We start from the raw sequence: 19,461 nt of genomic DNA, 5'->3' as shown, positions 1-19,461 counted from the left end.
AGAGAAGCTAAAGGTTGCTAATAGGAGATAGTTGGGAGACTAAGAGATATATGTTATGATCATCTACATTTATTTTAATAAATTCATAACACTCCCCCTTTGATGTTCATTACAAAGAATATGCTTCATTAAAATCTTTACATAATTGTTATTGTGTAATAACAATCAAATTAAATATGAGAAGATGAAAAGTCAAATCTAAAAGAAAATTTCTCTATTTATTAGATAATAGAGAATATACAAAGATGAGAAATGGTGATGTCACATCACCTCCTCAAGTCCTAGCTTTATAAATGAAAGAACCTCTCTTCATATGTTAATTAATTCATGTATTTTAAGCCACTAAAGTTTAATTGCTAGCATAATAAAATAAATAAATGTTTCAAAAGACTTATAATTAATTATTATTAATGATTACATATTATTGAATTTAAATAGAAAGAGAAAAAAAGTACAAAGAATATCCACCAATATTTTAGATATTTTAGATAATAGAAAATATAAAAAGATGAGAAATGATATATATTAATAAAGTTACTATTTATTAAATGAGTTAAATACAATCAAATTAATTATGAGAAGATGAAAAGGCAAATCTAAAAAAAAACTATCTATTTATTAGATAATAGAGAATATACAAAGAAGCAAAATGGTGATGCCACATCACCTCCTCAAGTTCTAGCTTTATAAATGAGAGAACCTCTCTTCCTATATTAATTAATTCATGTATTTTAAACCACTAAAGTTTAATTGCTAGCAGAATAAAATAAATAAATGTTTCAAAAGACTTATAATTAATTATTATTAATGATTACATATTGTTGAATTTAAATAGAAAAAGAAAAAAAGTACAAAGAATATCCACCAATATTTTAGATATTTTAGATAATAGAAAATATAAAAAGATGAGGAATGATATATATTAATAAAGTTACTATTTATTAAATGAGTTAAATACAATCAAATTAATTATGAGAAGATAAAAAGTCAAATTTAAAAAAAAATCTCTATTTATTAGATAATAGAGAATATACAAGAAGCAAAATGGTGATGCCACATCACCTCCTCAAGTTCTAGCTTTATAAATGAGAGAACCTCTCTTCCTATATTAATTAATTCATGTATTTTAAACCACTAAAGTTTAATTGCTAGCAAAATAAAATAAATAAATGTTTCAAAAGACTTATAATTAATTATTATTAATGATTACATATTGTTGAATTTAAATAGAAAAAGAAAAAAAGTACAAAGAATATCCACCAATATTTTAGATATTTTAGATAATAGAAAATATAAAAAGATGAGGAATGATATATATTAATAAAGTTACTATTTATTAAATGAGTTAAATACAATCAAATTAATTATGAGAAGATAAAAAGTCAAATTTAAAAAAAAATTCTCTATTTATTAGATAATAGAGAATATACAAAGAAGCAAAATGATGATGCCACATCACCCCCTCAAGTCCTAGCTTTATATATATATATATATATATATATATATATATATATATATATATATATATATATATATATACATATATATATATATATATATATATAGATATCAAATATAAGATCTGTTGAAAATATTTGTGTAACCTGAAATATCGTCTATATTTTCAGCACATAAATGATATGTGTTATTAGCAGATTGAAACATTTAAAAATAAATAAATTTAAGTTTAATCACCTGTGGATATTTATTTTTTGTCAAATGAAGTGCTAATTTTTATATTTGTTTTATTAATTTTTTAAGGGAAATGCTAAGGAGCGAGAGGAACGAGAGAATGACGAGAGAAACGGCATTCTCTGCTGCCGTTTCGCTTCTCGTTCCACTCACTACCTAAAATATTAAAATAATAAAAGAATGAATAAAGAAATACTGCTTTATCGCTGCGTGCAGAGCGAAATCTTATCAACTTATCTTCAACCCTGATTTTCCTCTCTCTTTCACGCTCCTCTCTCCCTCATGGCTTCCGGCTTGCCTGACCAGCCAGCAACCGCTCACGGTTCTGTCTCCCTCACGCTTCTCTCTCCCTCACGCTCCTCTCTCCCTCACGGGAATTTAAAGTCTATTTTATAGACTGCATTACCCATTATAGAAGGCACAATGGGAATTTTTTTCAAAGTCTATGTTTTCTATATCAAAGAAACTTATTGTCCATGTACATCTTCCTCTTAGAACATAAAGAAAGACGAACGGGCCCAAATTCCACATGATACAAAGACTTAAGACTGAATCAAATTTAAAGAAAGAATAACATGGCAGCCATGCTAGCTACTTGGAAGAATAAGTATATAGCAATGATCATGGTTTCACCTACAGTTCACTCCGTTGCTGATCTTTGGAATTTGGCCGTTGTGGCACATTTGATGATATCCAGCCTTTCTATCAGTATTCACCAACTCAACGTTGCTTGTGCTACTAATATTTTACACTCAGTCACATTTGTTCTCGATATATACGTTATGTTTGGTAAAGATAGAGGATATTATGAATACTCTTGGGGTCTTGGATGGGTGCTTCTAAGTTGTCTGAGCCAGGAATAGGCTTCTAAGTTGTCTCACCTCATAAGTTTTCCATTGTTGTTATCAGTTTTTAAGAAAATAATTTTGATTAAGGGTTCAAGTAAGTTGCTTACATTTTCTTATGGCTTGTTGCCTCCGGTGACATTTATATGAAATAGTCATCATTGCATATATTCTGCAGACTGCAGCTCTTTAAGCATAAATTGCTTCATTTATTGGTTTGCAAAGACCAAAAAGAATCCCAATGAAAAAGAAAATATAGGGTACACAACACAATGTTTACTCTTACAAATGGAAACAAATTAACAAAATGGCAATGCATTATCTCAATTTAATTACACAAAATCAACCTCCTCATTCTACATTAACAACATCATAAAATAATAAATTAAACTAAAATGTTTAATTCATTAGTCTATTTTATTCATTGCCTATAACATAGACTTTAAACATATTGCTAGCTGGAGAGGGAGGAGGCCGTGAGCAATTCGTGAAAGTCTGCCTGGAGAGGCCGTGAGCAGTTGCTGGTTGCTAGCTGGAAAGGGAGGAGGCCGTGACCGGTTGTTGGCTGGAGAGGGAGGAGGTCGTGGACAGTTGCTCTGGCTGGAGAGGGAGGCCGTGAACAATTGAGAAGATAGTGATTTGCGTGAGAGAGGAAAGTGAAGAGTGAAGCTTGCGTGAGAGAGAGAGGAAAGTGAAAGTTGAGGAAAGTGAAAGCATGTTTTATTTTTTTAAAAAAATTTTTTTTAATGTTTTAATGAGTGAGAGGGACGAGAGGAGTTGCTGCCGTTTCTCTCATCATTTTCTCATCCCTCTCGATACCTAGCAGCGCTCATTTTTTAATCCTTTCTTAATAGCGCGCTCGGTATTTTAAAAGGTGCGCTCGGGTCGGGCAACAAATTTGGGTGTTCCCTTTAGTCATAGTCCACCGAATTTTTGTGAGGAAAATAATATACTTTTTTTAATACATATATATTACAATTAGAATCCGTAATAATTTTACTATAACACAACTCTAATTTTTATTCTCATATAATATTAGAAGAATGTTTATTTCATCTTGAATGATGAGAAGATAATTTTTTCACTTCCAAAGAAGGAATTGAGTCCCAACATCTCAATGTGCATTTAAATCTTGAGCCAATAATTTGTTTAAGGAAAATGATATATATTTGACCATAAACTGAATTCATTGTTTTTTTTTTTTAGGCAATAGCACATCTCTTATCCTGGATCATGGGCCATCGCTTGATTTTGGTTTGATTTTAACCAAAAAAAATATTAATTTCAGTAAACAAAATTGCACGCTAATTATTAATGTTGTTTTTATAAATAGTCAAGGAGAAAAAGTATGTTTACACGTTTCGCCCAAAGTGTTAGAAGATGATGGGCCCGTGGCCCAATTTTAATTTGATTTTGACCAAAAATATTAACTCGGATGGTTTCAGTAGAGAAAAATTTCATGCAAAATGTCATGGCTGTTTTTGTAAACCGTTAACGAGGAAATTTTTTTATACATTTCATTCGATTGGCAAAAATGAAGGGAAATTTACACTAATAACCATAAAAATTTTAGTTTTTTTCATCTTAACCCCTCAAACAAATTTCTATCAACATTAGCCATAAAAGAACCGTTGAGACCAAATTACCCTTCTCTCTCATCTCCCTTTCCTCTTCCTCTTGCCTTCTTCTCTCCAGTTCTCTATTAATTTCAACATCCACCTCTTTCTTCTTCTTCTCTCTCCTATAATCCTCGTAATCGTTCGGTCTAGCGGGGTCGTGCTCCTCGATTACGGTCGAAGTCACGTCGACCAATGCCGGTTGCGGCAGCGCTACCACGTCGTCGGGGGAAGGTGCGATTGCAGGTGAGGAATGGGGTCTAGTCGGGAGAGAATTTTGGGTGGTTTTGGGTTTGGATTGGGGCTTGAGGATGGTTTGTGGTGGCGCGAAAATTGACCAGACAGTGGTGGTCGTGTTGGTGGGTTTGTCCTCATCGGAGGGTGGAGGTAGGTATCCGTACAGCCCGCCTAGCATTTCGCAACGTGGCTTTTGATGGAAAATCCCGGGGAATTTGAATTCCGAAATTGGATTTTAGAGAATTAAAAAGCTGATTTTGTTTTGTTGTTTGGGTTGTCGGATGAGATTCGATCTGAGGTAGAAGAAGATATTACATACGAATAAGAAGAGACGAACAAAGACGAAAGGACTGGCGAAAACAAACAAATACTGAGGTAGAAGAAGGCAACCTGTCGCACGAAGCTTGGTGCGACAGGTGCCTGTCGCACCAAGGCATGGTGCGACAGGTGCCTGTTGCACCAAGGCATGGTGCGACAGGTTGCCTGTCGCACCAAAGTTTGGTGCGACAGGTGCCTGTCGCACCAAAGCTTAGTGCGACAGGTGCCTGTCGCACCAAAGCTTAGTGCGACAGGTGCCTGTCGCACCAAGACTTGGGCCTGTCGCACCAAGTTTCTTTTCGTTTGTAAAGAAGGGTAATTTGGGGAGAAAAGCGTGTGTTTAGCTAATGTTGATAGAAAAAAGTTGAGAGGGTTAATTCAAAAAATAATAAAAATTTTATGGTTATTTTCGTAAATTTCCCAAAAATGAACATGCTCGACCAATTATATCATTATCGAACAGAGCCTTAGCAATACTGAAAACGACGTAGTTTCAACCAAAACGGCCTGGTTAGCAGTGGGAGAGAGTTGAAGCTTGAATTCGATGACACTGATATAGGACTAAACGAAAACTGTCTAATTTCAAACAGCTTCAAATCTCCACAACACTATAAAAAAAATAAAAATGACTCAAAAATCATTTAAAATTCTCTTCACAATCCTAATCCTAGCTGTCTCATCGCGATCCGCCACATCGTCACCGCACGATCATCGCTACAATGCAGGAGATCTCGTCCCCTTGCTCGTCAACAAAGTGGGACCACTCAACAATCCCAGGTCATCTCCTTCACATTGAAACACGGTTAATTTCTATCACAGATCATCAATTCTCAACAAATTTTAAATTTTTTTAATTGCTGATTTTTTGCAGTGAGACGTATCAATATTATGACTTGCCATTTTGCCGCCCAGGTTAGCCTCTAGGTACACAGAAATTAATGTTATTGTTATATGACTTTTTCAGAAAAAGGTTGGATTTTGAGTAATTTTTTAAAATAAATTAGGTGTGCCAGTATAAAATTTTGAAATTTAAATGGCTTTTAATTATAGTATTGAGTCCTGGTTATTTTGACTTGCAGAGCCAATAAAATGGAAGAAGGAGACTCTTGGGGAAGTGCTGAATGGTGATCGTCTGGCGAGTGCTTTGTATGAGTTGAAATTCTTGGAAGCCAAGACTGGGGTTACCCTTTGTTCGAAGAAGCTCAAGGTCGATGAAGTTGCCAAGTTTAGAAAGGCTGTTGCTGATGATTTTTACTTCCAAATGTACTATGACGATCTCCCAATCTGGGGTTATATTGGGAAAATTGAAGATGGGAGCTTGGTGCTCAGTGAGAAGGGGAATAAGTATTATCTATTCACAAATGTGCAGTTTGATGCTTTATATAACGGCGATCAGGTTGTAGAAATTCGTGCTTTTAGTGACCCAACTAGTGCGGTGGATATAACGGATGACATTGAGATCAATGTTAAGTTTACTTATTCGATTGTCTGGAGTGAAACCTCAGCTCAGTTTGAAACCAGAATGGATAAATACTCGAGAGCTTCATCACTGCCAACCCTTCACAAGATTCATTGGTTCTCATTTATCAACTCGATTGTTTTCATTTTGCTTTTGATGGGATTGCTTATTTTGCTTATTTTGCGGCGTCTGAAGAATGATCTGAGGAAGTAATACACTGTGATATTATAGTTATTCATGAACTCGAGTTAACCTTATAGCACTTTTTGTCTATTGTTGACCTCATGTTCTTCCTATACATTGCAGATGCTCTAGTGGAGATGAAGAAGAAGATAAGGAGGTTGGTTGGAAATACATTCATGGTGATGTGTTCAGATACCCTCAAAACATTTCCTTGTTCTCTGCTGTCATGGGTGTGGGTAATCAACTGCTGACCATGTAACTTCTTGAAACCATTATTCTCCTTTGTACTTTTTTAAATTTTTTATAGCTTCGTATAATCCTATGTTGTCTCATCAACATTTCAATGCTTCCATACTTGTCAATCCAGCTTACAGAACCTGACTTCTTTGCATAAGTTGATTGAATTGAATTTTATCTCCTTCATTTTCCTTACTGATAATTATCATCATAGTTGTGGCATTCCAAATTAGGTTGTTAATGGAGACGATTGTCATTTTCTCTCGGAATTTGGAAAGCTAAACATTTTGCGAAGGGAAATTTGTTTGTAACTTTTAAGTAGTTATGCATCCCTATAAAATTACTATGCATTATGGAATAAGTACCTTTTTGTGTTTAAGTTTTCTTGTATTAACTTATTTTCTCAATGTTGAATCTTGTTCCTACAGTGTTTGTATCTTATTTGTGCTGGCATTTCTTGGCATCCTTTATCCGTACAATCGTGGACTGCTGAGCACTTCCTTTCTCTTATTATACTCTCTGACATCAGTAGTTGCTGGGTACATTACTTCTTCTTTCCACAATCAGTTTTCTGATGCTGGATGGGTAATTTCTTCATTGTAATTTTCAAGCGTACGTCATTCTTTTTCTCCTTCTGTTTTTCACCTGACTGAGTGGTATAAGCAATGCAAATTTTCAGGAAAGGAGTGTTTTTCTGGCTGGGATTTTGTATTTGGGCCCATTGACTGTGACGGTGCTTATCCTTAACACAGTTGCTGTATCTTATGGGGCTACAGCTGCACTTCCATTTGGCACCATTATGGTGATTGTTTTCATTTACATGCTTTTTGCTGTCCCATTGCTTGCCTTGGGAGGGAGAATTGGGTACTGGTTTAGGTCCGAATTTCAAGCTCCTAGCGCTTTAAACAGATACCCCAGAGAGATTCTGCCGTTGCCTTGGTACCAAAAATCACCTTGTCAGATGTTTATTGTGGGCCTCTTATCTTTTAGTATAATTGCCCTTGAGTTACACCACTTATACGCAAGCTTGTGGGGCTATAAAATATTTACTCTTCCAGGCATCTTGTTTGTCATGTTTATCATCCTTCTTGTGCTTACTGCCATTTTGAGCATCGGTTTGACATACATTCAGCTGTCTGTGGAGGACCACGAATGGTGGTGGAGGTATGGGCTTTTGCAACATTTATTTGTACACGTTCACACACCTTCACAAATACATACGCAGTAGGTAGATATGAGTGCTTGTTTGTTTCAGATGTTACTGACTTGCACTTTCATCACCTTTGTGGTGATCTCAGACTTTTTTTGACAGCTATGAGATAGTGTTAGTCTATTACTGAATGTGTAATTCTTAATTGATTCAGTTGAAGCTTAAGCTTTTTAGGAAGAAGGTTAAATACAAAATGTGAACATTTCTACATCCTTAATGGTTATAGTTGAGGAATGAATGTATTGTCCATGATTTACAATGCAAATGGGCAGATATTAAACTGAAGTGTTTTAAAATTTCGTCAGGCCTGTGTTTGTTCTTGAAGTTTTTCCTCTAATGATGTAAATGGACAACATGATTATCTACTATATAGGAAGCAGCTGCATGGGTGTGTAAAGGCACAATTTTGTTTTTCCATTCACTGTGGGTAACAGGAAAATGCCATTAAAATTTTCAACGAAGTCTCTAATATAAAAACTAGTACAAACAGATCAGAAATTGGCCATGATTCTTGTGTCATTGTGACTCTATTGTCTCTATGGTATGTTATTGAACTATTTATATTGTCGAATCAGAAATTGAGCGTACCCAGTCTATATCAATATCATTCTGGAATTGTTCAACTTTAGAACAGGACTGAAAGATCCGAACAAACAGATCTTTTGATGGGTTAAGTGATATGAGATTAATGATTTTCCTTCAGTGAGAAACAGATGTGCAGGACCTCTCCCTCTTTCCTTGCATTGCTGCATATTAATAAATTCTTTTGTCTCTTTGGTGCAGATCTGTCTTTCGGGGGGGCTCAACAGCCATTTTTATGTTTGCATATAGCATCTACTTCTATTTCAGGTCAAATATGAGCGGTTTCTTGCAGCTATCTTTCTTTCTTGGCTATAATGTGGCCATGTGCTACGCTTTCTTTCTGATTCTCGGTTCCGTCAGTTTTCGTGCTTCCATGATATTTGTTCGCCGCATTTACCGTGTTGTTAAAAGTGAATGAGAATGGAAATGATACTTACCGGTAAAGTCTTATTTATCTCTCTCTCATTCCTTCCGAGTTTCCAATTCTTCCACCCACACCATGAAAAGGAAGGGGGAATCAACTGAGACTTGCATCTATGATCTACCCTGTCATTGAGGAAATTGAAAGAATGACTCTGAATCATCGAAAATGTTCAGCACAGGAGTGCATGAAGAGTAGGCATTATGTTGTCTTGCTGGACTTGAAAATTTCAATTTTGATTTGCTTATTTGTGTTAGTGCAATCAAGTTAAAGCAAATGAGATATCAGCAATCAAACAATCCATTTTTTGGGTGATACCAAATTACCAAGACTCAAATCACAAGCAGGCGGTTCATAAAATATTCAGCAATGTGCTAGCTCTTCCCATTTCCCTTGCTTCTTATTTCACTTCTAAAAATATGAGAAGTCATAATATTAATTAAATCAAATTAAAGGGTGGTATATATTTCTTATATTTTGTCATAAATTTAACAAAATAAATAGGTGATATAACAAACTACACAAATAATTTTAGTAATAAAGAAACACTTCCCTGAAACCTTAATCCATGAGGAGGGTTCTCACTTGCTTTTTTTATCTTAATTCATTCTTCAAAAGGGTAATTTTTAAAAACCTCCCCTGAGGTTTGGGCTTATTGCAAATAGATGGCGAGAATTGATTTATTTGTAAAAAATCCCCTACCGTAAGTTAAGTTTAACATTGACCGTTAGTTGACCGTGCAAAGACAATATTACCCTTAACAATAGTTTATAAACGGAAATAACTAAAAAAAAACCAAAATTATTAGCTATTTTATCCTTTTTAAATTATTGATATTTTCTTAAAGTTCCTATAAAAAAGTTTAAATTAAAAAATTAAAAAATCTTCTTTAAATTATTGATATTTCCTTAAAATTCCTACAAAAAAGATAAAATTAAAAATTTAAAAATAAAATAGTCATAATCTTTACCTATGATATTGTAAATTTTTAGAATTTACAAGGATAAAATTGTCAAAAAATAGAGTTTGTGCTTTTTGCATCAATAATTTTGATTTTTTTTAGTTATTTTCGTTTACAAACTATTGTTAAAGGTAATATTGTCTTTGCATGGTCAACTAACGGTCAATGTTAAACTTAACTGATGGTAGGAAATTTTTTATAAATAAATCAATTCTCACCATCTACTTGCAACAAACCCAAACTTCAGGGGTTTGCACAAAAATAGAGTTTGTGCTTTTTGCATCAATAATTTTGATTTTTTTTAGTTATTTTCGTTTACAAACTATTGTTAAAGGTAATATTGTCTTTGCATGGTCAACTAACGGTCAATGTTAAACTTAACTGATGGTAGGAAATTTTTTATAAATAAATCAATTCTCACCATCTACTTGCAACAAACCCAAACTTCAGGGGAAGTTTTTAAAAATTACCCTTCTTCAAAATAAAAGTACAAAACATGGGATTGACAATTATCATTTTTTTTTCTCAAAAAAATTTGAAAAAAGGGAAATCGTGTCAGATTCGTGGACCCCTAATAGGTAGTCCACTGTTGCATTTAGATTCATTTAAATGAGGGCAAACTCTATCTTACATGCATGTAAGATACATGCCTCTCACATGAATAGTGTATATGTGGGACCCACACACTATTTATGTGAGAGGCATGTATCTTACATGCATGTAAGATATGGGATCCCTTAAATGAGTAGATTCATTAAAATCCAACGACTGGTGCAACGATCATTTTCTCCAAGTTAATGATTTTGGCAGATTTTTCAGTTAAAATCAACAAGTTGGTCAAATGACAAATCTTACCTCTCTTCCTTTGGTTTAATCTTTGCACGCCGCAATAATCTATTTTGCACTTTCTTTTTTCCACTGTTCTTTAACTTCTTTGACTGTTTGACAGCAGTATTATTCTTGAGAGGTACTTTTCCTTGATACAAACTTTGTTATTTTCTTTAGAATGTGGATATTTCTTATAACTAATTACCCTTCAATTCTTGATTTTCTATTGGGTTTGTCGATTTTTTTTTCTCCCTAAATGCGTTAATTTTTTTAAATAATTGTTTTTGACACTACTGTTGACATATCTGTTCAATCAATAATTTGTCTTGTGTTTGTCATGACCAGGAACAGCAAGAGTAATGTGCATTGAATTGTAAGTTTCAATATTTACATTTTACTCTTTGATATGGCAACTTGCATATCAACTTGTTTTTCTCCATCCCATACTTGCATATCAAAGGAGACTCAAATTAGTGGAGCCAGTTTGGTTAAGATTTTGGACTATAGAAGTGATTCATGGGGTGCATGCCTAAGGAATGTTAAAGATTTTCCGCGGTTTAAATGTTCCGCTAAAGCTCACAATGTCAGTCCGAATCATAGTAAAGATCCTTTTCTGGATTTACACCCTGAAGTTTCGATGCTCAGTGGTGATGGGACCAACGTGTTGTTTGGTTCTATGAAAGAGGGGCTTGGCGAAAGTGTCAGTGAGAGCTTGAGACAATCTTCGGTTCCAAATAACAACAATGAAGCCAAGATCAAAGTTATTGGCGTAGGGGGTGGTGGGTCTAATGCTGTTAATCGAATGATTGAGAGTTCAATGACGGGTGTGGAGTTTTGGATTGTTAACACGGATGCTCAGGCCATGAAGGTGTCACCAGTGATCCCAGAGAACCGTTTGCAAATTGGATGTGAATTGACTAGGGGGCTTGGTGCAGGTGGGAACCCGAGTGTAGGCATGAATGCTGCCAATGAGAGCAAGGTGGCAATTGAGGAGGCAATTTCTGGCGCAGACATGATCTTTGTGACAGTAAGTTCAAGTTCTGTTTCCTTAATTTAAAGGATGACAATATATATTCCTTTCATGTGCAACCGAAGTAGCTTTTCAACTTAAATTCCCATTAGTATTTGGTGCCCATTGACTGTATAATTAGATAGATGTTACTGGCCAGCTTTTGTGCATAAGGCTTGGGTTTCATAGGAACGTACCACAGATCTGGTTCAAGGGTAAATTTTGAATCTTTTTCAGCTAGTGTCAGTATGAGGGCTTCATAACCTGTGGCCGTGTGGCCACCATGAAACTGTAGAAATTGATGCACTGCTGCTACTATGTCACATCTTATCCTTTTGAATCCTTTTAATTGGGTGGTATGCTATTTGTTTTGGTACATTGTCTTACTTATGGCGTCAAATCTTAGGCTGGGATGGGTGGAGGTACTGGTACTGGTGCTGCTCCTGTAATTGCAGGCATTGCAAAATCCATGGGTATCTTGACTGTTGGTATTGCTACAGTTCCATTCTGTTTTGAGGGTAGAAGGCGAGCCATTCAAGCTCAGGAAGGAGTCGCAAATCTGAGGAATAACGTTGATACACTGATTGTTATTCCAAATGACAAATTGTTGACTGCAGTTTCACAGTCCACGCCAGTAACTGAGGCATTTAATTTGGCTGATGATACACTTCGTCATGGTGTTCGTGGTATCTCTGATATAATTACGGTATGGAATGCTTAAAGAAATTTGTGGGATCATAATTAATAACATCTTATTGGGCTTCCCAATTGCATGTGAATCTAACTGTTCTATTTTAAAAAATATAGATGATTTAATTAGAATAGCTTTAAGGTAAAATACTAGCCTTTTCTAGCTTCTATGTTTAATATTTTGGTTTCAATATATACAAATTGTATGAAATACCGAGCAATTTTGCTCATTGATTTAACAGTTCCTCATAAGATAGGAAAGCGTTTCAAATGTTTCAGTGCATTTTAAATTGTCTCAAGAGTCAAAAGCTACACATTAGTTCCCTAGGTATTTTATCTGGCTGCATATCTACTGCCTCCTTATATAGTTTATTCTGTAGTCTTTGTATTTTATCTGGCTGCATATCTACTGCCGCCTTATATAGTTTATTCTGTAGTCTTTGTTTCTAACTAAGTGATTATAAATGATTTAGGTCAACCTAATTTTTTGTGCAATGTGTCACATTGATTGTACTGCTTTTTCTGAAGCAGTAATCTGGTCATATCATGATATTAGATGCTAAGTTTGACCTTGCACAACTTCATGTACTTCCAATAAATGCTAATACAGCTATGTACCTTGAGTGGGCTGCCTTGAAGATGCCATACATAACCAATTTCATTTTCCATCAAATATGAGGAAAGATATGTATTCAGGTCCCTAAAGGATGTGATCATGGTAGTTCTTTTGGATTATGAACCTCCAATGATCTCGTAATGCCAATGACCTTCTTTTCAACTATCCTTCTGTCAATTGGATTTCTGATGAGCTATATTCAGCATCTGTAAGTTTATCCTCTTTTAATTGTAGTGAATTTTATTGACTGCAGATTCCAGGCCTTGTTAATGTTGATTTTGCTGACGTTCGAGCTATTATGAAGGATGCAGGTTCTTCCCTCATGGGAATAGGAACTGCAACTGGTGAGCTTGAAATTCCCAATCTCTTAATGTTCTGGGCTTATTAATTTTTTCATTTTCCCTGAAGGAACAGAAATTATTAGATTCTGAAAAGGTGAAAGAATAGTAAAGAATAGTACAGTTAATTTTCAGCAAATGTTATTCTTGTAGATTAGATTTAATCCAATGGCTTAGTGTTTGAAGTGAGTGGTGGATGAGAATTGGAAATTGGTTGCATTATAACCGTTAGCCTTCTTCCCAATAAGTCTGCCTCTTTCATGGTGTGCTGCTTAATATGTTAATCATTTGTTGAGAAATTCTGACCCAAGAATGAGAAATTAATGCTGCTCAAAATACTTGCAGTGATTGTGAACTTTGATGATTTACAGGAAAGAGTAGGGCAAGAGATGCTGCATTGAATGCCATCCAATCACCTTTATTAGATATTGGAATCGAGACAGCTACTGGCATTGTGTGGAATATAACCGGTGGAACTGATTTAACTTTATTTGAGGTAGGCCTGTTCTTATTTATAATATTCTGGTTCAAACCATTGTTTGTGTCGCACCTACAAATTTTGTGGAATGTCTTTTTTCTATTTTTCCATTTTCTTTTCTATTGAGAGCAATTTTATGGTTCGGTATTGTCCCATAAGATTGACATTTGTTCCACATAAAAAATAATATGTGGTTACCAGTGCTCTCTGCTTATCCTTGGATAACTCTCTTGTTTACCATTTACGATATGCTTTCATCATAAGATTTGCTTCAGCTTGCTGTGACCACATGCCTTTGTCTTCTAATTGACATGTCAAATTTCTTGCAGGTGAATACTGCAGCAGAGGTTATATATGACCTTGTAGATCCCAGTGCAAATTTGATATTTGGAGCAGTGATAGATAAATCACTAAGTAATCAAGTAAGTTGGATAGAGCCAAAAATAACACAAGCATCACATGTATTTTTTTAGTAGTATTCAGCTCTTAGATAGAAACTTTGAAAAAAGAATCTTAGCTCTACAAATGGAAATATCTCATTGTCACCTTGCTGCTTTATCAATTAATAAAATGAATGGATAGAAAAAGACACTGATCATGAGCTCTAACAACCTGAATTTTGGATATTTCTGCTTATCTAAATACAATAAGAAATTCTGAAGGATCCATAATATGTCATGCAATCAGATAGGCTAATGACATTAAAAGCCTCCCTAAATCAGTACATGATTACTTTTGGATTTACTAAGCTTTATTTTTTCTCTTTTTCTGTCTCATGCTTGCATGCTTAATGTCAATTGTGGATACAAATAGTATTTTTGTATTTGGTATGCGATTGGTATAACTTGTGTTGCCTTTGTTTCATACTAGGTGCTATCCTGAAAAGTCTTTTGATTTTTCAAAAGTAAAAATTTATAATCATGCGTTTACCACTGTTAAGCTACTGCTTGACTCAATTCTTAAACTAGTAGGCATTAGGCAAGTGCAAACAATAGTATTAAGCTCTAACCACCCCCTGAACATGCAAGATTAATACCGGATGAGCTTGTCACGTATACACAAAAACAGAAGACAAACATATAAAAAATCTGAGTCATGTTTGGGATTTCAAGCATACAAGACTTGAGGTCACCCAAACAGTAGTATTATGCTCCTACGTCCACAATAATTATGATGAGTAACAATGCTTGGATACATAGGGACGCTACAATTTTAAGTTTTTTTAATTCCGGAGTCTATTTTCCACTAAATTTCCACTTGATTAGCCTTAGGTTAAAAAAAAAGCGTCGTTTTTAATTAGAATATCATTTGTCATGTAGGAAACTTAAGGCATGCTAGTTATAAGTTTCTTATTGCCCGCTAATCAAAATTTTTAGCGAACTCATTCTCATCATCAAATCAGTATACAGAACTTTGGGCTGTTATGTACACTGAATGCATTGCCTTTCTCCTTTTCTTTGTTAATCTGAGTTTGATATTTTATTGTTTCTCATAAATATAAATCTTGGCAGTAACTAATAGTCAAATATCAAGGTTTGTCTTATAAGTCTAGCTTACACATTATTACCCCTAAAAGATGATATTCAGTTTCTGATTTGCCTAGTAATGTAAGGAGATAAAACTTCTTTTAAGAGTTTGACAGCTCGAAAGATGTGTCTTCGTTTGCTTTTTAGGTGAGCATAACTCTGATTGCCACTGGATTCAAAGGAGATAAACTCGAAGGGAAGGTACGTCTACTCGGTCTATATCTCTGAGTCAATTATCATTTTGTTTGTCCTTTTGATATGTGAAAATGTAGCAGGGAACCCACCTTTCGCATAATGATGTGTCCCTTGGTATGAGTAGACGTTCCTCTAACTCAGGTAGTGGTTCAGTAGAGATTCCCGAGTTCTTAAGGCAGAGGCCGCACATTTACCATCCAAGAGCTTGACATTTTACATTTGATTTTGTTTCTTGGAAATGTGTACATCAGTTTATACTTTTCTTTTCTTTTTTCTTAAAACGTTTTCACCTCTTTTTTGAGTTCCTCGCAAACTTGACTTCCAGTATAAATTTTATTGGCAAGCAGCGTATTGATGATCTATGTTATCCAAGTTCATGTCTGATTTGAACATTTGCTCTCCGGGAATTGTTGAATAAAAGTTGTGCTCTCTCTTATGGTTCCTCAGGTAAAGATGTTCTTTTGGAATAAGTTTATTGCTAATTAGTTTTCCTCTTGTTTGCAAAAATAAATGAAGAAGTCCAAATTTAGAAGAGTGTTTGATAATCTTTTTCAAAGAAAAACTCAAAAGTGATTTTTACCCAATCTTTTGAACTTTATAATAATTTTGAAAACCTAATTAAGATGATTAAATGTGACAGCATTTGAGAGAAGGATAAGTTTTTTCATCATTTTTTGAAGCCGAGTTGGGTTTTATATGAACTTTTATTTTTTATAGTTTTTTACCAATTCAAAATTTTTTTTCTTACTCGTGTAAGTGAAATTCGAACCTCTAAATCTCTTCTTTTTATATTAAATTATATCTTATTTAAAAAAATATATTAATAATGACAAAAAAACACATTAATAACTTATTTTAATATTCAATTATATCTTATTTAAAAAAAACACATATTAATAATGAAAAAGAATATTCATCGTCCCAAAATATCTCTCTTCAAAATGCACTTTGTCCACATCTTTGCACCCATGAATTCGAATACTAGGTGCTGCCTCTTCCACCTCAATTAAGAAGATTCAAGGCCGCCTCAAAATCAAATCCACCAACCCAATTGGTCAAAACCATTCATTTTATAAACCAAAATCACACACTTCCCACTCAAAACATTTATGTCCACTTCTCATTCCTTAACTTCTAATTTCTAAAAAAGCATTTAAAGCCTCCCCAAACAACAACTAAAGACCACACAATACTGAATGCAATGCCAAGCTATAAACGTAGGCCCATTCTTCCCCACGCATTATTTCCCCACGCAAAACCCCTTGACGTGTATTCTAATTCCCCCACCCATTCTTCACGTTCTACCAGAATGTATATGTTATATGAGGGAAAATTTACTCTGCCGTCCTTAGGGTTTGGATCGATTACCAATTAGTCTCTAATTTTTTAAAATTATCCAAAACACATGTAACATTGATTTCATACTTTGTTGGATCTAATTTTTTTTTCTTTTTTAAAAGGTAAAGTAGTATTCTTTTTTTTTTTATTACACGAGACTATTGTTCAAGAGTATAACTAATATTACATGATATTACAACTGATATTTACAAATCAGACTATTATTAAGACTAGTTTACATCAATTCTTATGAAGTCCGTCCAGATTTTTACCCTCTTCAATATTCGAGGGACGTCGGGAGAAAACTGTCTTTACTCAAATTGAGGAAAAAAATTAAACCATTGTGGGGGCTCGAATCTATGACCTCACAATTGTGTGGTATGAGTTCTAATCACTAGGTTAAAGTCTAGTGGTAGTAAAATAGTATTCTTGACTCATATAACTTGGAAACAAAACAAAGTCAGCAGGTTTTAACGCTAACAGATACGCAATATAGACGTTTTGAGTAATTTTTAAAAATATAAGCCTGAATGTATAATTATCTTAAACTTAAGAGACTGAAAAACTATTTATCCAATATAAAATCCCATTCGAACCTCACATTGCTTCTCATTGCCCATATCCCCACGCAATGAAGCATCCCCACTTCTCATCATCGTCATCACTCACCAAAGAAGAAGATCAAACCAATAACATGAATGATAACGTTATAAAAAATTCTTCACCATCTTCTTCTGTTCGACGAATCCATGCAGAAAAGAACAAGGCGAATGGCACGTCTGATCTTTGTTTGCATGGCTCAATCTTGGAGTCCAGAGAGATGCACGTGAAAGACGAGAATAATAATGAAGACTTATTACATAAAGACCAAGGTGGTGGTGGACGTGAGAGGCTGAAGAGGCACCGAGAAGAGGTGGCGGGTCGGGTTTTGATACCGGATACATGGGGTCAAGAGGGTCTGCTTAAGAATTGGATTGATTGTTCAGCTTTCGAGGCTTTAATGGTTCCTAATAAAATTGCTTCTGCTCGCAAAGCACTTGTTGCTGATAATAGGGGTAGCACTAGAGCCAGTAGCACTACTACTTCTCTTCAGCAACTGAGGATAGAAAGTAGGTGTTAATTATTTAATTATGTGGTTTATTTTTCTTTAAATTAGAAAGAGATTCTTATTAATTATCTCTTTGGCTTTTTTTTTAATCATATATAATAAACGTTGTAGTTTCTTCTTGTCATTTTGGAGAATAAATAAGGATTCGGAAGAAGATTGCTGTATTTTCTGCTATGTGCACATGATCTTATAATTTAATTATGAGTATTTTGAAATTATTAGATTACGATGGTGAAAGATGCAAAAGGTCTATGCAAAACTATTATTATAATTTATATAGATTTTAAGTGAAATGATTAGGAAATTAATTTCAGTAAATGATTTCTTTAATTAAAAATATTAACATCGAAGTATTTTGTAAGAAAATTGCCATGATTTGTCAGTAATAGTCCAGAAATTAGATCCCTAGATATGTGGTTGCTGATTTTAACTGCTCCGTCAGTTAGTTCTTATTTGGTACTAAGGTGTTAAATTTTAAGCCACAACTATAAAGAAAAAAATGCTACAACTAAGAAATAATAATTGATGGTGCGTAGTAAATGACTTTTAAATAAGAATTTTGACAAAAATAATAAAGATATTATAGGTTTTATTTATCACACAAGTGTTGGATCAAATTAACTTAGGTAGCATTTTTTTTTTTATCTGAAATCTATATATATTTCAATTAGTGAATATAATTGAATGTCTAAATCTGAATGATAAGTTTGTTTTTTTTTTTTTTGTCTAAGTCACTAAAAATAGTATCAAGTTGTTTATTTTTTAATTTAAAAAATCTGAAAATCAGCATTTTTACATCTATGCCCTTATAAATTATAAATATTAAACAATAAGTAACATCTCAAATAACATAAATATATAAGATAATATATTATCACAACACAATCATGCTCAATTGAATACAACTCTTTAATATTCTAAATTACTATATGTTAATCAATTTTAATGATGTTTATGATTTTTTTTATGAAAAATATTCATTATAAATTATAAAGATAAATAATGTTAATTCGAAATAAAATAAAAGATAAAAACAATAATAATCTACCACTATATTATCATAAGTTATAGAGATTGGTAAAAATACTAATTATTAAACTTATTTAGGTACGGATGAAATTTAAATAATTAGATAAGCATATTTTGGAGAATATCTTTTAATGATGCTATTCGGACTTTCTAAATTAAGTAATAGGTAAAATATTAGCTTAATAACTTAATGATTGAAAATATTTGTTAAGTTGAAAAAATAAATGGATCACTTAAACTTAACTAATTGTAATTAAGTCAATTAAGTCATTCAGTAAAAAAAAAACAAACAAACAAACAAACAAATAAACAACCCCTTAATTTTCAAGCAACGACAGCTAATATTTATCAAATGTTTTGGTGCTATAACTTTCCAACCTGAATACTAATTGGAGGACCTTAGTTCATCAAATTTTTGTTCAACGATTGTAATTTATGTCGTATACTGACCGAAGCTAGAGAAAATTGCTTGTTTTATAATAATAAATTAAGAAAACTTTATTAAATTATGATTGAAACAGACAAATGAATTCAATGATTCCTGA

At 33.7% G+C, this 19,461-nt stretch overlaps 3 protein-coding genes across 5 annotated transcripts; all 3 read left to right on the top strand.

Annotated features, from left to right (window-relative positions):
- The first annotated feature begins 5,215 nt into the window (after positions 1-5,215).
- Positions 5,216-9,099, top strand: LOC102610326 (transmembrane 9 superfamily member 5). Of its 2 annotated transcripts, XM_006487880.4 has the most exons (7): positions 5,216-5,485; positions 5,580-5,620; positions 5,788-6,376; positions 6,474-6,605; positions 7,016-7,172; positions 7,267-7,751; positions 8,581-9,099. In XM_006487880.4, the coding sequence occupies exons 1-7, from the start codon at positions 5,334-5,336 to the stop codon at positions 8,795-8,797; spliced, it is 1,773 nt and encodes a 590-aa protein (XP_006487943.1). In that variant the 5' UTR covers positions 5,216-5,333; the 3' UTR covers positions 8,798-9,099. The 2 variants fall into 2 exon arrangements, with proteins under 2 accessions (XP_006487943.1, XP_015388759.1); XM_015533273.3 differs by lacking the exon at positions 5,216-5,485 and having other exon boundaries at positions 5,582-5,678.
- Positions 9,100-10,577: 1,478 nt separating this feature from the next.
- On the top strand, positions 10,578-15,801 carry LOC102610012 (cell division protein FtsZ homolog 2-1, chloroplastic-like). Of its 2 annotated transcripts, none has more exons than XM_015533272.3 (8): positions 10,578-10,728; positions 10,935-11,616; positions 12,005-12,304; positions 13,158-13,248; positions 13,614-13,738; positions 14,050-14,142; positions 15,394-15,447; positions 15,566-15,801. In XM_015533272.3, the coding sequence occupies exons 2-8, from the start codon at positions 10,996-10,998 to the stop codon at positions 15,575-15,577; spliced, it is 1,296 nt and encodes a 431-aa protein (XP_015388758.1). In that variant the 5' UTR covers positions 10,578-10,728; positions 10,935-10,995; the 3' UTR covers positions 15,578-15,801. The 2 variants fall into 2 exon arrangements, with proteins under 2 accessions (XP_015388758.1, XP_006487942.1); XM_006487879.4 differs by having other exon boundaries at positions 15,522-15,801.
- Positions 15,802-17,372: 1,571 nt separating this feature from the next.
- Positions 17,373-18,051, top strand: LOC102609694 (uncharacterized). Its single transcript, XM_006487878.3, has one exon. The coding sequence runs from the start codon at positions 17,411-17,413 to the stop codon at positions 17,897-17,899; it is 489 nt and encodes a 162-aa protein (XP_006487941.1). The 5' UTR covers positions 17,373-17,410; the 3' UTR covers positions 17,900-18,051.
- The last annotated feature ends 1,410 nt before the right edge of the window (positions 18,052-19,461 follow it).

This window comes from Citrus sinensis, chromosome 8 (assembly GCF_022201045.2).
Source record: "Citrus sinensis cultivar Valencia sweet orange chromosome 8, DVS_A1.0, whole genome shotgun sequence".
In the NCBI taxonomy this organism is placed as follows: Eukaryota; Viridiplantae; Streptophyta; class Magnoliopsida; order Sapindales; family Rutaceae; genus Citrus; species Citrus sinensis.
This window is presented reverse-complemented; position numbering and strand designations above follow the sequence as displayed.